The sequence below is a fragment of the Culex pipiens genome, chromosome 2, assembly GCF_016801865.2.
Source record: "Culex pipiens pallens isolate TS chromosome 2, TS_CPP_V2, whole genome shotgun sequence".
NCBI classification, from domain to species: domain Eukaryota; kingdom Metazoa; phylum Arthropoda; class Insecta; order Diptera; family Culicidae; genus Culex; species Culex pipiens.
This window is the reverse complement of record NC_068938.1, coordinates 19821209-19840824: the sequence shown is the minus strand read 5'-3', so window position 1 is coordinate 19840824 and position 19616 is coordinate 19821209. Positions and strand designations below refer to the sequence as shown.

Below are 19616 nucleotides of genomic sequence, written 5' to 3'. Positions count from 1 at the left end.
GGCGGCCACGCGCCGTGCGACTACACGCGGAAAAATGAATATTAATGACTTATATCGGCCACGTAAAGTTTGAGCAGTTTTTTTTTCGTTCGGTGTGTGCATTACAGCAAATCGAAAAACTGGCAACCGTTGAAGCGTCTCAACTTTTTTTGCGGCGTTCCACGCCGCAACAGTGTACAATTTACATAAATTTACGGTATAAAATTCAGACACATTGTTGCTACAACGGCTAAGAACATCGTGTGGCCACTCCGAAAGTCTACGATGCATTTTGAATGGAAGAAAGAAATTGTATGCCAGGAAGGAACCTCCGATAGACGTGCTGCCATCACTGATAGGCGACCGACTTTGCATAGAAGGAAGTGGAGAGTATAAAAATAATAAAAAAAGAAGCTTGAGGAAAGTGCGAAAAGTCTAGCCGGGAAACAGGAAAAGAAGATCCACTTGACGACAATCGAGGGTGGGGAGAGAACCGGAAGAGGCACGGGAAATGCATCTCACCGGGGTAAAAGTGGCCATGTCTGGCGGGAATTTTACGTGATCAACATAATTTCTGGGTTGACGATAGCGCTAAAGGGGGGAAAGAACATTGCTATGAGAGATTGCATTCTTTGTAGAGGGAAAAATGCGACAAAATAGCTGTTATCATGTTGGGTTTTCTCTGAAGAATGGAATACTTTATCAGCGGTTACGTGCTGTGGAATATTTCTCAGATGTTCCAAAGCGACTTGTTGGCATGCTGTTGAAGGAGGTTATTATTTCAAGGTCGAACGTCATTTTAGAGAAAACCGTTGGTGAACTGTAGTACCCTGCCTGATTGTTACTTTTTATGCTATTCTATAGTCTTATTTGATGATGATGTCTATCATTTACGTATGCCATTTGCAAATTTCAAAATATTACTTTTTTTTCAAGTATGGATTAACTGAGGAATTGACATGTGCAGCACTTTCAGAAATTTTTCTACGATTTCGCAAATCGACTTTTTTTGCATTTTTTTATTTGGATGAAGCTTTGTTTTTGCATTCCCAATGTCAAAAGAAGTAATTTTGCACCATTAGTTTTTTCATACAAATCCATTAAATTTTGGGTGTGGTCATAGAAAATGGGTATGTATGAATTCTGTATCTTGAGAAGAGATTTTCTGATCGATCTGGTGTCTTTGGCAAAGTTACAGGTTAAAATTAGGACTTTTAGGAAAAAAATAGGTGCACAGAAAAAATACCGATTTTTTATAATTAACTGTTTATTACTAAAAGTTGAATTCTCAGAATAGGTATTTTTAAATTTTCAGAATTTTTGATGTTTTTAGTGACTAAAAAAAACATATTCGAGCCATAGTGCATGATGGTGGGAAATCACGTGGAAAACATACTAATTTTTTTTTGCGATTCCGTCTACTTACTTTTCCTGTCATTCTTGAACGACGAAATAGCCTACTTTTCTGTACCAAAAATAACAGAATCGAATAGCAACACTTTTCAAAATAAATGCTGAAAAGTTCTACTTTTCAGCACTGAAATGGGTGCTGAAAAGTTGAACTTTTCAGCATTTGTTTCGGAAAGAAACACTTTTCAACATTTTTTTGTTTTAACCAATTTTTGACAAAATACATGAAAATTTGACTTAAAATTTCACTCAATGGGTGTTTTTTGGAATTGCAAAAAATGTTGTATGAAACTCGTTGCAAAACTTGATTTTTTCAGCACTCTTCGTATTTATCCAACTCGGTGAACCTCGTTGGATAAATGTACGACTCGTGCTGAAAAAATCCTCTTTTTGCAACTTGTTGCATAAACTACTATTTTTAATAGCAAATCGAGTATGCATTCTAAAAGTACATTAATTTTTTTTTATAAATGAACCGTTTGCAAGTTAAAGTTATTTGTTGGCATATAGTTTTGTTTTTTAAAGGTTTTTTGAATCGAAACATATTTTTTTAAAGAAAAACACCTCTGAAAAAATATTTTCGAAAAGCTGGAACTTTGAAAATCGGGCAATAAGTTTCTGAGATGCAGCCTCACAAAAAATTCAACTTGATGAAAATGAATTTCTCTAAGTTTCACTAAATTAGCTTGTTATTTTCAACTGACGATATCTTGGAAATTATAGGTCCGATTTACACTGTTAACAATTGAAACTTTTATTTCGATTTTTCAATAAAAAATACTTTAAAAAGGGGTTTGTTCTATTCTCAGTTATTTGAAACTTTAAACGAAACATAAAAAATGCAATGAAAACAAGATAATCATCTAAGTTTAAGCTTAAAATCCGGAGCAACTCTTCAAACTAGAGACCTCCCCATATATTGCCACTTCCGAGACGTAAAGTGTTTCCTGCCGAGCCGTAGAAGCTTCACCCCAGAAGTAGAGCATCTCTCTGTCTTGCCTTCTTGACGAAGCCAAGTGGCAAACATTAGGCACATACATATGCAAAACTCAGTCATAAAGCACATCAGTGCAAAAGCCTGCCCTCCTCGGCAGGGGCCTCCAAGAGCCCATGCAGACATTCATCAACCATCTCAACCAAGGCAGAAGTCAAGGTTGTGCCACATCGCTGATTCGCTTAATTTCCTTGAAGATTCGCGATCCACGTGAGAGGTTTGCGGTAGCGCTTCTTCCCCTTCTTGTGCTTAGTTCAAAGAACAATCTCACCACATCCAGTCCGTCCACAGCTGAGCTCCAGAGTACTACACACCACAAGAGGTCGACCTATAGAGCGGTGGCTCGTTACAATCTCCATACATCATCAGTGTTCACTTACCTAAAATGAGAGAGGGAGAAAAAGCGATAAAATAATGGTTAGTTTTATTATGTCAGGTCAAAATATTGTAATTTGGTTTGATTTATCACGATTTGAAAAGTGCGCCCAATTTCGCCCTCCCTCACCCTCAAGAGATCACGAGATTCTCAGCCGGCGCGACCTCCACCGTCCATCGAAGGTGCTCACGTAACGTCACGACGACTTCAACGAGAGGACCGCGGTTTCGGGGCCTCCAAGATTGAGGTTACAAACTTATAGCACGGGAAGGTGAGGTGAAAAAACATGCCAAATGTCGGGGGCTTCGAGCAGCAATTTGCCGAACTTTTAAACGAGAAGCCAAACAGGCAATTACATAAGCCCTAGAGCGCCTCCAAACGAGAAAAAAGGTGGGTGGATCCAGATGGTTTGAAAGAGCCCCCTCTCCATATATGCAGCACCTTCGGTAGCACTTGAAAGTGCATCGCTCGTTATGCGCGCGAAACGATCGCGGTAATCGATTTTCGAAGATGCATCACCTGTGAGCGGCGCTGAGCGAGCGGTAAAGACTTCTGTAAAACCAAACGGCAGCCGAGGTTGAATTTGAAGGAATGGACGGAGAAGTGAGCGGTGGAAAACGTTTAATCTCGTGTAATTGACTGCCGAAGGAAATTGCGGAGCAGGGGTGGCATATGGATTCGATTATGTTATTTTGTTTACACAGAGATACTAGTTTACAAATATTTAGTTAGTTTAAACATTTAAAAATTATTGTTGACATAGATCAAATTGAATCGAATTAAAAAAAAAAGAGAAAATGAGCCAAAACTCTGAAATTTTAAATAAAATTAGCACCTTATTATCGAGCAACGATTTTAAAATAAGCAATAGTTTTTTTTTTTTTTTTTTTTTTTGATAAGAAAGGACAACATATTATTAACTTACATTTATTATTTATGAATTGTCTAGGGAATCGATTCCCACTATCGGTTTTTGAAAATTTTGACGTTCAGACCACTTTTCAAAAAAACAGTTTTAGTAAATGAGTTTTGTATTTTTTAGGAGAGACATACCATCCTGCATTTTTCGTGAGACTTTTTGTAACATTTTAGGCTATTTTCTCAAAATAAAATTAACGACAAAATCTTGAATTCACCTTCAAATTTAACTTTTAAACTTAAAAATTTAAAAATCTCATGGAAATGGAGTGTATTTTTATTTCAGTGTACTTTTTCAGTAAGCCCGACCAATTTCCTACAAGTTTGTGTTTGGCCACTTTTTGAAACCTTCTCAAATGTCTTTTTTGAGTACATTTGGCTCCATATACACAAAAATATATAGGTCTAGGATAACATGTTTCATTGAAATCGGAGAGGGTCGGGTATAAAAGTACCAGACAAAATCCTGATTTGAGCTGGAATTGCTTTACATTCTATTTATGCTTTTGTTTCTCTTATTTTAGGGTTTTAAGGGTCATTGTCATTGGCATTTAGAAGATTTTGAGATTTGTTTATTTTTGTTTAGGGGAATGGTGAAGCAAAAACATAATTTTAAAATTTCAAACATTTTTGATTTAAAGGTATCATGCTTTTTTACAAATATACAAAATATCAATGAAAAAAAATATACAAACATGAGAATTCTTTTTTTTTTTCAATCTGTAGTCCCAAAATTCAAAAATTGTGAAACGATTTATAAGATTTATTAAAAAAATGTAAAAATAAATGTTAAATGAGACTAAAAATTTTTTGCACTTTTTTTTTGTTCTTTAAAAGGTCCAATATAAGAAAGCTTTTTTTTTGCTATTTAAATATATATATGAAACTGTCCTAAGTCAGGGTTATTCCAAAAAAACAGAGAAAAAAAACATAATAAAATGTTTATTGGACCTTTAAAAAAATAACCCAAAAAATATTCCAGGGCTTTTGTCACTCCCATCTTCAAAATTAACATATTGACTATTAATGAAGTTTTCTGAAATCTCAAAAAAATGCGTACTCCCCCTTCTCAAATTTCCCTCAAAAGCATTAAATTGTCATTGGGAAAATATGTACAATCGATTATAAACTGTTTAGGATACAACAATTAACCTTTATATTAGTTTATTTTACTATGATGCCACAGATTGACAAAGACGTAGATTTGAAAACAATATATTCATAAATAAATATTTTGCAATTTTTTAAAAGAAAGTAATAATATCTGAAGCATTTTGTACAAACAAATGTTTCAAAACTTTTAAAATTTGATTTTGTTCACAGCTGAGAGACAATAAGATTTGTACAAGACTTAAACACGTACCGTAAACCGGGGTGACATTGATAGGATTTCAATGTATTTTTAGAATATTTACCAAATGTCAAGGTGTTTCTCAAGATTATTATTTTTAAAAACCTGTACTGGGGTAGGCCACACAAAGTCCATACATTATTTTTAAAAACAAGTTGTTTCAATAGTGTTTAAAAAAATAGTGACTTTGATAGTCATAGTTTTTCTTGTTAAATTCAGATTTAAGACGCTAACATTTTTTTAAGCCAAATGTAGCATCACTAATGTTGCTTATGTAGTTTTAAAGGAAAAAAAATCAATGTTTACTATGTTTACAAGCTTTTTAACAAAATACATAGAAATTTTAGGTAAAATTGTTAAAATTTTAAAATTTTGCCTGAAATTCATTAAAACTAGTTTTGTTTATAAATTTATCAATATCATATTATTCACTATTTAAACTTGTAAAAACTTTATGAAAACTTCATCTAGAAGTACTTTGAACACTTCTCTACTATGGTTAGTATGATTCCATAACATTTCGCACGAATTTAATTTGTTCTCTTAATTTTAAGGAAAAAATCTCAAACCTATCAAAGTCACCCCATTTTAAGGTAACATATAAAAAAATTAAAAAATATATAAAAATGATAAATCGTCAAACACATTTTTATTTCATGAAATCTCGATAACTCGTAATGGTTACCCTTATATTTATATTTCTAATTTTTGTTAATGTCTGCTCTACAATTTTGCAGAAAATTTTTACACTGTAAAACATATCCTTGCAAAATAGAAAAATAAAAGACGAAATTTAAAAGAATAATCTAAGTGAATATGTACCCTTCTAGTTTTACCTTTCGAAAAGTACATTAAATTTCCTTCAAAATTACGTGTCACAATTTTTTTTCCGGCACCAGTCCACTATTTGTGCATCTTTTTCGATGAAAAAAAAGTTTTTTCTGTATTTTGAGTACGCCATCAAATTATACAAAAAAGTCCATTTGACACTCAATTTCCAAATCATCACCATCTCCGTCTGCAAATGATTGAAAACACATTTTTTTATCGAATAAAAGGGGTCGTGCCGTCTCGCCGTCCGAGATATCTAAAAATCTAATTTTCGTGATTAGGGATCAAAATTATCCCTAAGGACAAAGCCATAAATAATTCCGAAGGAAATACTGACCATCAAATAGTTAGTAGGGCCCTTTCAAAAATGTTTTGTTTAAAATGATCTTTTTGGCATCCCCACCATTAACAACTAAATCAAACCCTTTAAAAAAGCCCAATTTCCACGAACATGCATTGTAACCCCCAAAGGAAAACCCAAATCAGCTGATCAGCGGAAAGTGAACGTTTTCTCTTCCACCTCTCACACTCGGCCAATAATTGAAACGTTTTGGGGCCCCATTAACACAAAGCAGCACCACTTCCAGCCAAAACAACTTCCCCACAACTTGCTGCTGCTCACTTGGCAGCAAGTCAGTCAGTCAATAAAAATCGACCGGAGGCTCGTCTATTTTTGCCGATTGCTTGATGGTTGGATGGTTTGTTTGAAGAAGACGCGAGCCTACTTGGCCGGTGCAGTCTTTCGAAAGTATTCGAAACGTGCTGCAATTATAATGGTTGAAGCAGCAGCAAAAAGTATAAACCAAAGTTGCCTCGCAGGTTCAATAGAGAGAGAGGGGAGGCCTTTTCAAGCAAGAAGGACGAATATGCGATGGGCTTGGAGCAGCTAATGATCAGTATGCGCCAGAGTATGCAAAGTATTTCGATGAGCATCGTATTACGGACCTGTGCCGGCATTGAAATCGAAAAGGCACACAAGTGAAGTAGATGTGCATACATGAAGTGAAATTACAGCCCAATTTGCATTCGAGGAAGCCTTCATATTTTCGGTTTCGTTGAAAACAAGTTGGAGTGAAAAGCTGAATTAGGCTCTTGATACCATAGCGAGTAAAGACAAGCACTGTGCAATCGACAGCGACTAATTGAAACAACAGTAGATTCCGCAATCGCAGATTTCTCACGACCTAATCACAGTTGACAGCTGATTGATGGCCCAGTCGTCGTTGTCGTCGTACGATCGCGATAGTCCAAAGCGGTTCAAGTGACCCACAAATATTCTCCAGTTCTAAGCTCTCGGTTCATGTTTCTGCACCATATTTGGACGCTCGATTATTTGCAAACACTGCTCTGCTGGTCCAGCTATCACACAGTCGACGTCGTCGGCAGCAGCAATCAGCGATCAATCAATTAAAGTAATTATCATAAACGTGTTCGTGTATACGAGAAGCAAGTTCCCCACACGATTCTGCCTCAAAGTTCTTCCAACACCCAGCAATCAAACTATCATTTGTATTATACATCAGCTGTAGCTATTCACTCTATTGATCTTCGCCCGCAGCAAACTCTGTGTCAGATCGAAGTCTCAATTGAGGGTGGGGAGGTCACCTGCAGGCACGAGACTCTCTCAAAAGTGTGAGGTCGCGCGAGGAAATTACAGGCGAATTGTTCGGTATTGCACCATTGCGACATCGTATCGCTGTGCACGAGCAACCGGAGCTGATCGCACCGAACGTTGAGATGCAAAGCACATGCACGGAGAAAAAGCCCGGTAAACTGCGCACTTGCCGAATGGAATCGATGAGGTTAGGGTAGAGTTGGAGATTGTTGTTCAATACGTACTCAGATGATTTATTTTAAAGATCTGACAACCATCCCGAGCATGGGTAAATAACAAGGGAAATGCGTAATAATACCTTTCTCTGGTATCAATACCAAAATTTGGTATTCCTGGACCCTTTAAAATTTGTCTTAAGGATTATGCAAGAGCAAAATGTGGTATCATACCAATTTAAGGTATTGTTTTAATATTGCAAAAGTGCAGAATTTGACAATGGTCGAACACCACATTTTGGTATTCTTTTGGTATTACAGTATTTTATCAAATTCCTCTAAAACTATGGGAAAATTTTGACCAATTTTGACAAAATAATTAATTTTGCGCTAAAATGATATCTCAAAGCGAATACTTTCATTGAATACCGGAAATTTCAAACTTGATTTTAAACATTTTTGATATACCCCCTAAAGAAATGACTTGAAATTGTGGAAAATTTTCTAGGTCAAGATGGCACATGTTGGTATTATGTTGGTATTGAAAAGTTTCATCAAATTCCTCTGAAACTATGGGATTTTTTTTATAAATTTTGACGAGATAATTAATTTTGCGCTTAAATGACTTGAAACCCAAAAATGTTAAAGCTGATTTTCATTTTTTTTATATACCCACTAAAAATTAAAAATTGTTGAAATTTCTCTAAGTCGGGATAACCAAATACTTTGAAAACGAGTCAATCGACAGATTATTAAATTTTGGTGAATTTCAATCCAGTTTCATTTTAATAACACTCATTTTACTATCTTGTTATTTTTCAGAAGCTTCAAGAACTTCAAGCACATGCCGTTTATCAATGACAAAGGCATTCAATTTGGTGAAGAATATCACTAAAAACAACATGGAATCATAAGGTGAGTAGATTTGGCTGTTGCATATGGATCATTTCCATTTTTTCACTAACTGCAACTGTTGCACTAAAAATGGTATGAAAATACCAAATTTTGGTATTACAAATACCAGCGACCAAAATGTGCTCTTGTGGAAGACCACAGGAATACCTAAATCTGATTTTCCAAGGGCGCGGGAATACCTAAAAATACCAAGTTTTAGTATTCAAGCCATGATCAAAAAAAAATTTGAAATATTTTGCTTGTAAATTTTAAACCAAGACTTGGATTAAAAGTCTGCAGTGGTTTACACATCGTTGAGCAAGATTGAAAACATTTGCAGTTCATGAATTTTGAAGCCAGCTGATGTGTGTGATGTAATTGGATTTGCCAGCATATTAGACAGGGCACATCAGACTCAGTAATGTATGCGAAAACAGATCTTATCGCACACACTCCAACCATCATAAAACGGTGAAAAATGATCCCCCAGTCTGACATCTGGTGCGAACTTTTTCCTTCTTCTATTTCAGTGCTTTATTTTGCAATGTCGATAAACTGCAACCGTCCGTTGTTTTCGCGCGAGTTTAAAATATGCTAATATATTGGAGCACATTTTTTTGCTACCGACTTCAATGCGTTACGATTTTGCACTCGCATTGTTTGATTTCGCGGCCCCTCGGAATGCCCGAGGGCTCGACGTAACTTTTGGCAGCTGGCCGGCCGGCCAGACCCCAAAACGATGCAGAAAAAAAAACCTGAAGATCTGGTCCGCTGCGGTTACGTGGTTGTCAGATTCTCTACGCGCGCCCGAACCTTTCAACCTCAGACCTCAACGCAGTTGTGAAAGGTCTTTTTTCACCTTCTTGAGAAGTGTTATGGACCCACGCAAAAAAAAAGCAAAAGCAAATCAGGGCACCTCAACCCAAAGTGGCCGTCAGACATTCCTCGGATCTCCGGTGAAAAGTGTGAAAGTGAAACGTGACATGCTTCCTCATCGTCACTGCCCTGTCCCTCTTGGAGGTTGTTGGCCGCAGAGTCAACGGTTTATCTTTCGCTGGGCTCTTCGGTGTCGGGCCAAAGTGTTGAGTTTGACGGGTTGGCTGCCCGGCGAAAGGTTCAATCCGAGTACGGTACGGTCTAATAATAGTTAATTTCTTCGCGCGCTTTATGCATCCGTCAAACTTATGTCACACACAGAGTGTTCAAACCTAATGAGATGCCTCCGGAGAGTGTGTGTGTTCAGGAAGTTACACACGAAGTTACGAGACGGTTCTGTCAATCACGTTGACTGCCCACAATTTGCAGAGCTTTTCGCGCGGGTTCGATCTGTTCGAACCAATCTGGCAACTCATCGTCGTCATCTGTTGCGCAACGCAGCTATTGAATCTGTTTATTCATGGAGCACCTTTGAACTTGGGAGCTAACCTCGTCGCGGTGAGATTGTCAAATTAATAGCTATCATATCACCCAGGGTGCACTTGAGTGTCCAACAACTTACTTGGTAAAACGCATTTCTTCACTGAGATTCTCATGACGAACCTTGTACAAATTAATGTAATACATTTTCAACTATATACTTGGATATTCTGAGAATAATCCTTTACAAATTGATGTAATACTCTTTATACTACATACTTGGAGATCCTGAAAATAGTCCTCGGACTGAGAACCTCAGTAATTCAGTATGCTGCTCTGTACACATTGAAGTACTTATAATATACTTGGAGATTCTGGGAATAATCCTCAATACAAATTTATGTAATACATGCACAATTCCTTGTCTGAGATCCTCAGGATGATCCTACCTAAAAATTGATGTAATAATTTTTCTACTGCATACTTGGAAATTCTAGAAACAGTCATCTGTACAATTAAATGCATCTTCATAGTACATACATGACCAGGCTACGTGGTAACGCTCCCGCCTAGTAAGCGGCAGATCGGGGTTCAAATCCCGCCTCGGACCAACACAACTGGTGATCGTTTCTCTTCTGGATTCGATTGCTTAGTTAAGGAAGGTAGTGTATCGTCACAAACTGGACCTTATCACAACACCTTATGGAGGCGACCTATGGAATGTTAACATTAACCTTAACATGTTAACATTAAGTTGAGAATGAAATTGCCTGAATCCGCTTTGTAAATGCCGGCCCCAATACTCTTCAAGGGTGTTCCCCTCAGGAACTGGGAAAGATTTACTTTATAGTACATACATAGAGATTCTGAATATAATCCTACGCAAAAATTTATGTAATAGACCCACAAATACTTTACTGAGATACTTAGGATGTTCCTTTATACATTATTTTTGTAATACTTACTCTTGGAGATCCCAACAAAAGTCCACGATCTACATGAAGGTCCTTTCAACAAATGTTTTTTTTTTTTAATATCGCAGTATCCCAGAAATTAACAACATTACTATCTTCGGACACCTAAGAGTGCTCCTAGCCTTATCCACTCGCAAGACTCCCGTAGGCGTAGGTGAACAACAACAACAGGCAACTCATTCTCCGTCGCAGCCAAAGCCGCCCCAAGGTAGTTTCCACCGACGACGACGACGTCGCTATATAATAAGTGACAATGCAAAACTATTTCGAATTTCGCTCGCTTTTTCCGCCAGGTTTTGTGTTGAGGTGTTTCCTCAACCGAGTCGTCGTCACCCCTCAGGGGTGGTAGTAAAATGGAGCAACAGGTTGTCACCTCCGCCGCAGCGTTGTTGGTTTTTTATAAACTTGATTACCTCCTCGCGCAGCAGAGATCAGTGTGTGTGGTGTGGGGATTTGAATAAGTAGGTTTTTATGGAACTGTTTTGTTTTACGACTGATACAAGATTACGCCCGGAGCTGCTTTTAAGATTTAGATAACGAATTAAGCACGCTATCGTGAAGTGTGTCGAACGGTTTGTAACGGCCGGGGATTGCGAATATCTTGAGCGTCGTCAAGGCTTGGTCTTTGGTTATACGTAAGCGATCTCCGTCTCCGTATAAGGCGCTTCCGATTATGTCATCAAAGGTTCGCTAAATGGTCTGTTCGTAATTACCAATTCAGCCATATCTCTACAACTATTCATCACACAGATTCCAATATTGATCTGCCAAGAATGGAGCTGGAAATTTACGGCCGTCATCTTAGCGGTATTGCGAAGTAGTTACGATTCTGTGTGTTTGTTTACGCTAGATGATATCATTCGCCGCGCGCAAACACGAAAACGATACTTGTTCGCGGCGCGAAAATGTGATCCCCTGTTCACGAGGCAACGCTCGCTATTGATCACCGGTACGAGCGCAAAAAAGTTACAAGATCCGTGCCGCAGATCGGTAGAACCAGCGCGGTACAATGCAAGGTATTCATCAAGATGGGTCCTCTTTTTTGTGTACGTGTGCGCGTAACGACCCGATGGAGAATTCATTAGACATTGTGGGGAGGGTCGAGTTGGAGATTGTCAACTTTAGCTATTTAATTTAAATCCTTTAAGGCTGGTACAAATATTTTTAAAAGTTTTTGTCACCCCCCCCTTCAAAATTGGCCCGAAAAATCAGGGGGCAAAAAAAATATTTTTACAATAAACTTCGAAATTTCAATGAAAATTCAAGTGCAACCAGCTGAAATCAAATTAAAATACATTCTCCTGCGTTTAAAATCATTTTTAGCATGTTTGGGTTTATTAAAAAATCTTAAGATTTTTTGAAAATTTTCGATGCAAAATCTTTTTTTTCGATACAATTTTTGTTTTTGACAGATCTTAGATTTTTTGAAAACTAATGATTGCAAAACAACTGAACTAGTGTAAAATGCATTTTAAAACACTTTTTTCATTTAAATGTGAGGACTATGGCTTGTTATTTAAATTTTTATATTTTTTTATTTTTTTGCCCCCCCCTTGACCTCGGCCAGGGCCGAGGGACAAAAACTTTTTTTAAAATTTGCATTGGCCTAATGAAAACCTCTTTTCAAAGTAAGGACATAAATTTTTTTAAACTTATTTCAAAACTCAAGTACCTCAATTTCAACAACCCTTTTGATAAACAGGGGCCACACAACTGTTTTGCCTTCTTCACTAAGGCAAGGCTCTAATCCTGCTCAGGAAATGAACTGTGTGTAAAATCGTCGTAGACCCACCATTATGAATACCTTACGATTCAGAATCGAAAACATATTCAATGCACAGTGTTCGGAATGGCAAGTGGAATAAATTTATAACTCCTTTATTTGACATCCTAGTATTTTCTGAAGAGTTGTTGTACTTGATAAGGGCTATCTTTTTAAGTTATTGACATTCAGGGTGACGACCTTGCAAGATGTCAACCAAAAACTAACTTTGTTGGATGACGTTGTAGGGCTTTGGTGTCCTCGGCAAAGTTGTAGAAGAGAAAATTTCATGCAAGTTTGTCCAAGGCGCCAAACTTGTAGCTCTTGTGGTAATCACCACCACTACATTCCCAAGTTGCATGATAAACAGAACGACCATTTGTGTCTCTGTTTCGTATCGTCCTTCGCTACACGCACTTAATGCGTTTTGACGATGCGCATGAGCATGTGGCTTGGAAATGCAGGATGCGACCGTAATAAAGTTTTATTACGGTTCGTCTAGCGTCGGCGTGGGATTAGGACTCCCGCCGACATTTAGGATGAGAAGTCGGTTCTCAGAAGTGTTGTAGGTAGAGAACCGACTGTAGAATTGTAAAATAAAGTTAGTCTTAAACGAACCTTCAGAGAGGAAACATATCCTCGTATTTATTCAATAATATCACTGCCCGAGCCAAATCGTTACATTGGTGGCAGCGCTTAAAGAACCACGCCGGTCTTTAAGATTTTTTTTAACGTGTGCGATTCGGTACAAAATCGCAAGTTAATTTTGTGGTTCTGCGTATTATCGGAGGTTAAATTTTGTCCGGCCAGCAAAATCAAATGGTGCACTAGTGTGCGTACGCGAATCGCTATAAAGTGAATTTACTGGACACGGAAAAAATGAATCACATGTAAACTCAGTTGATGTAAACTTGAGATTCGACGTAAACGGTTGAATCACACACGACACCATTTGGATCAACGGTGAAATTCATCAAGCGACCGTAGGAGTCTGGATAATTTGAAGCAGAGCACCAATGGTCGGCGTCATCGTAGTCAACAACCCGAACAAACGGAAATAACTTGGGAAGGACGTAATCAACGCATCGGATACGAGCGTTGCTAGGCGTGATCATCGCAGCAGGACGTCCAAGGAACATCATTCATCGATCATCGCAGCAGGACGTCCAAGGAACGACGAATTAAACAGGCAGGAACCACAGCAGCAGCGACGCAGAATCAGGTTAGGATTAGAATTATTGTTTCTTCATTTTTTCAAAATGTTTTTTGATCGCAGTTATGCTTTCAATATCATTCCTGAGCTTACAGGCCAGGATAATTTGGAAATTTTTCTTTGTCAGTGCGACTCTATTTATGAAGAGTTCGGTAAAACTGATTGTGAAAAGAGTCTTTTGGCCATAATCAGGCGAAAAGTTCCAGCTTCTATCTGGAGTTCCCTGAGAAAGTGCAGTGATTACACTTCAATTAAAGAAGTTTTATTATCAAAATTTGGAGATGACACTCCTTTGAGTATACTTCTACATTCAGTCACGACGATATCTCAATATTCGTCAGAATGTTTAGAGGAATATTTTTATAGAGCTCAAGAGTTATTTGATAGAATACTCTTGCGCACTGAAGTTATATTAGAGGGATCGTTTAAGGACTCCAGGGAATTAGACCCTGTAAAAAAAATTTACAATACTTTAATGGTTGAATCATTTATAAAAGGAATAAATGATCAACATTTTAAGATTTTGCTTTTGACAAATGGTGTAGAAATTTTTGAATCAATTTTCGATTTTATTAAAAAATCTAAATTAATTATTGATTTTACTGCAACAACTCTTCCTGTTGATAATTGTCAAAATAATGATAATAATTTCACATCATTTCACACGCAAAATAATGACACTTCAAAAATTAAAATAGGTCAGATTACTGTAAAATCACGTGCAATAAAATGTTATTTTTGTCGAAAATTTGGTCATCGTGAACGCAGTTGTAGGTTCAAGAAAAAAAATATAAACTACAATAAAGCGAGTAAAAGTGAATTTTATGAAACTCAAACAAATAAAATTGGTTTCATTCACACAAAACATAATTGTTTTGAAACCCCTCCAGATATTTCTGTTGGAGATTTAATAAGAAAATTGGACATGAAAAAGTCTAAATTTAAAACAAATTGTTCAAGCAGTAATTCAAAAATGGCAATAATAACCAAAGGCAATAAAAACTTAGTTAATATTGATGCATTTTCAACGTTTAGTTGATGCTCAATATATTTTCAAAACTATCTACCTTTTGGTATATAACCCTGCTAATTCAAACTGACTCGATTAGATATTTTTTCACAGCGTGCAATTCTTAACAAGATAATTATTCGAACAAGCCTGTTTAGCTTGGCGTATGCAGTCATACCTTTAAAATGAGGTCCCTGTACTTTCATATAATTGTGTCTTGATTTAAGAACGAGTTCGAGCAGCATTAGTAGAGATATTTTGTTGAGGCAAAACATTCTCTTCGTGTTTCTGCTCATGAAGAATTCCATAACAATGACTGGAGTTAATAAAATTCCAATAAGACTATGAAAACCATAGCAATTGTCCGTGTTATGAAGTGGCATTAATTGTCAATTTGAACTAGAAACAGCCATGTATGATTGTTAAGAAGTTCATTTATGTTCCCAAGTAGAAGGAACAGGATTCCAGAAGATTGACACTAATAACTATTTTTGTGAAAGTTCAACTTTTGAAGATATGCGTTATTAAATGAGTTCAGTAAAAAAAATCGAATACATAAAAATATTCAATCAATGACTTCTTGCGTTAGTTCTTTGTTTCTTCATTATAGTTGTTGTCCTGAATAGTAAGAATCCCTACTGAGGATATGAAAAAAGAGAAAACAGTCTCTGTAATTTCGCTTTGGTTTAAGTACTTGATGGTACTCCAAACCAAAATTTATGGGGGAAGGGATACCGGTGTATCACCGTTGTGTTTTATTTAAATTATTATGAAAGTTTAAAACTGGTAATCAAATATAAAAAAATGAAGAAATAATAATAAAATAATCAATAACTAAGTTTCAGGACAATCACAAATAAATAAGATAAGTTTCAACAATATAAGTCCTTAAATTTAAACTCGATTCATTGAAGCATGAAAGTAAACAGTAATTGTTCAGTAAAAGTTAACACAAAGTTTGAGAAATACATTGCTTCACAAATAATTAAATATCATTTCAAACAAAAACTTTTGCAAAAACCGAAAGGTTTTCTAGTTGGAATCAAATATTTAAACTACTATACGACTGGTTGAAACAAAATAAGAAAAAAAGATTAACTAGCAAATGTTAGTAAAAAAAATGTTATCACATTTTTGTTTATAGGGGTGAGTGATGTGGTAATCACCACCACTACATTCCCAAGTTGCATGCTAAACAGAACGACCATTTGTGTCTCTGTTTCGTATCGTCCTTCGCTACACGCACTTAATGCGTTTTGACGATGCGCATGAGCATGTGGCTTGGAAATGCAGGATGCGACCGTAATAAAGTTTTATTACGGTTCGTCTAGCGTCGGCGTGGGATTAGGACTCCCGCCGACATTTAGGATGAGAAGTCGGTTCTCAGAAGTGTTGTAGGTAGAGAACCGACTGTAGAATTGTAAAATAAAGTTAGTCTTAAACGAACCTTCAGAGAGGAAACATATCCTCGTATTTATTCAATAATATCACTGCCCGAGCCAAATCGTTACACTCTCAATCTACTCGAGATATACGCTATTTTTGTAAAAATGGTCCAAAAAAGTACTTTTCTGGAGATAACCCAAAATGTTAGCATTTTAGCGGCCTACTATGTTCTGAAGAGTTGTTTATGATACAAAATTACACATCTTTGCTGAAGACAGCAAAATGTTTTGAGCCTTTATTGAGGAGTTATAACCACTTTTAAGTGATTTTGAGCCTATCCTAATTGATCCATTTTTATGGAAAATAAATTCGGTGTAATAGTTGATACTTTTTTCTAATTTAAGAATAAAAAGGTTTGTTGGTTCGACTAAATCAACTATAACGAGTAGTAGAGATCACATAAATTGAAGTCAGAAACAGATCAAAATTCAAGCTATTACTTAATCCATAAAAAGCTTAAAAAGAAATTGCCACCATGTTTCCTCCAAAAACACTCAAAACAAACCTGATACGCCGCAACTTCATCGCTGTTGTAGATGTGCAGCGGAGACGAATTCCTTGGGGCAAACATTTTTGCTTGCTTTTGTACTGGGCTAACTTTGGTCCCATATAAACACACTTTCCCTCCTTCTTCTTCTTTTTTTCCAACTGCTGCCGCTACTCCTTATCAATTTTCCTTTCGGGCCACAACTTTTTCCCACTCACGTTGCATCACTTTCAACCAGCAACTGACACTTGCACTTTTTGGCGACATGTTTCGCCGAAACTCTCTTCACACAACACCGAAACTGGTTCAACGAGATTCCTCGGCAGCTTTTTGCGACTTCCTTGCGCCGAAAACTTCAGTTTCGCGGATTATGTCATCAGAACTTTTCCCACTTGTTTCTTCACCACCGCTGCTGGAAGCTTCAAGTTCGAGACTTTGACGCTGAAAGGCCGTCTTGGCACAGCTTAAATTTGCATATATTCAAATCAGTCACCACCAATTCACACCCCGCGGATCGTTTCGTTGTTGTGTTTTCGAAATCTCCGCAAGATTCTTTTTTTCCCTAAGTGTGTTTATTCCGCGAAGGAATCGATCGTTTGCTCAAGAGATTCGAATTTTCTGGTTTCGCGCTTGGATGAGCAGCAGACAACAACCTACAGAATATTTAAAAAAACGCACAAAAAAATCGAATCATGTACTTGACAAGGCAACATCAAAGCACAGCCACAGGATCTGATTTTGCTCGCAGAGAGTGGGGAAACAAAACAGCACATTTGAATACACTTTAGTCTAGACGGCTGATGGTCTTGAAACACACGATACACGGTGTTGATGGAAAACGCCCACCGGAACTTGAACTTGAGCGATGATGACAACGGTGTGGCGATACGACCTACCCCGCAGTGTAGGAGGAAGGAGGTCAGCAGTAACGGCGTGTGTACGGATTTTGGTTCTAGATTTTTACCGAGAAGCGCTACCCAGTTGGACGAATTGTTTGGAAGATTTGGAAATAACCGCTCACTGATTGCCTTCACTCGAGCGTTGTACAACTCAAACAAAAAAGGACAAACCGACTCATTTTTCACCTCCAATATACTTTCTATTTGCCCAGTCCTAAGCCCTAAGCCAGCTCGCACTCACGGAAAGGCCAACCGCTCTAACCAAAACGTCACGACGACCGCGAAGCTCAGCAAACGCAACGTACGCTACGCACGCAACTCTTTTAACCCGACTCTAATGTTGATTTGCCGTGGCATTTTTCAACAAAATTAAAACAATTTGTCTCAATTGGTATAAACCTATTGGTCTGTCTCTAGTCGCGACTACCGCGCGGTTGATGACCACCAAGTCGCGGTCGCGGTTCGTTGGCCCACGTGGGAAACCATGCAAGAGTCCCTCCGAAAACGGCCAGATTACAGACTTTCAAACGTAATCGCTAAGCTCGTCAACGAAGATCTTCCGTCAAAAGTCGCAGATATCTGCGACGACGACTGACAACCCAAAGTCGGACTTGGTGACACTTGGGCGAGTTGACTACTTTGAGGAAAACGGTCCGAATATGGCCACACCGCGGTAATAGAGACGACGCCCTCAACTCCGGCTGCGAGTAGGAACTCTGGGCAAGCTAGAAATGGAGATCCGGTTTGGCTGGTTTGGTTGGGACCGGGATCGAAGAAAGTTGCATTGCGCAAAAAAAAGCTAAATGGAAAGATCTCCCCTGTGAGGGTGGATTTACCCCTTAAGGGAATATGCAACTCAAGGTTGGGTAATGGAAGTGGTGGTGGTCCAAGTTTCACAAGTCAGAGTCACTTTTGCTGAAACTTGAATGCATCACGTGTTTAGGGTAATTTTGCTGATGAAAATTGGGGGAATTACAATTAGGGTAATTTCCTAACTCATCCTAGCAGCTGGGTGGTGCCTTAATTATAATTTGCCATGAGTAATTTGGTTATTAAATATAAATTTATTGTTTTCCCATAATAATAATTTTACTTCGATTTATATAGCAACTTTTATAATAAATTTAATATTTTGTAATGAGACCTTAAAAAATTTCAAATATTTATTTTTATTATTTTTTAAAGTTTTTATTTATAGAATTTTCGTTTTATGAAAGGCTTAGATTATTTTGTTGTGGAACAATTTTGTAAGAAAATCTGAAATAGATTTCATTTGTTATTTTAAATTCTACTGAAACTTTTTTAAAAATTTAAATTACAAGCCATGGCATTTTAATATACACTCAAAAAAATGAGTTCGCGTAAACGTGAATAGAGTTCATGCCAACTGTTCATCATTTATAGTGCATTACACCATGAAAGTGAACAGTTTTCTTCCTGGTTCCCGTTGGCATGAACTCTGTTCACGTTTACGCGAACTTTTTTTTTTTTTAAGTGTAAATGAAAAATTGTTTGGAAATGTGTTTAACACCAGTTGTCATTAGTATCATTAGTACTTAAAAAATACGATTTTTGTTGTTCTCGAAAAAAAAATTCTGTGGTGCTGTGCATAGGAATTTTATAAAAAAAAAATATTACGAACATTCTAAAAGTGATTATCAAAGCAGGAATATGCATTTCAATTTTTTTTTTTGTAAATTTGACTTCTATTTTCATAAAAAAATAGAATTTTGCTGTAAACATATTTTTTTGAATCTTCAAAATCGGCCGGAAACTTTGAAAAATATTTGCAACGGCCGTAAGGCATCTTATGCGCCTCAGAAGTTCAAATTATTTTTTTTTTTTGCTAGATCAAATTGACAAATGAAAAGATCATGTATTTTTTAATGAAACGCGCTGTTTTTAAGTTATTGGCATTGAGGCTTAATTTTGAGGTTTTTATTTCGC

At 37.1% G+C, this 19616-nt stretch overlaps 1 protein-coding gene across 6 annotated transcripts in view; it reads right to left on the bottom strand.

Moving 5' to 3' along the window:
- LOC120432460 (uncharacterized) overlaps positions 1 to 19616 on the bottom strand; it is a 219040-nt gene that overhangs the window by 59349 nt on the left and 140075 nt on the right. The window contains exon 2 of one of the 6 annotated variants that reach the window (XM_039597679.2): positions 16789 to 17423. The exons of the other annotated variants lie outside the window; for them this stretch is intronic. Within the exon in view, the coding sequence (XP_039453613.1) occupies positions 16789 to 16854 (66 nt within the window). The 5' untranslated portion in view covers positions 16855 to 17423. The remainder of the gene's footprint in view (positions 1 to 16788; positions 17424 to 19616) is intronic. 6 annotated transcript variants of the gene reach the window in all.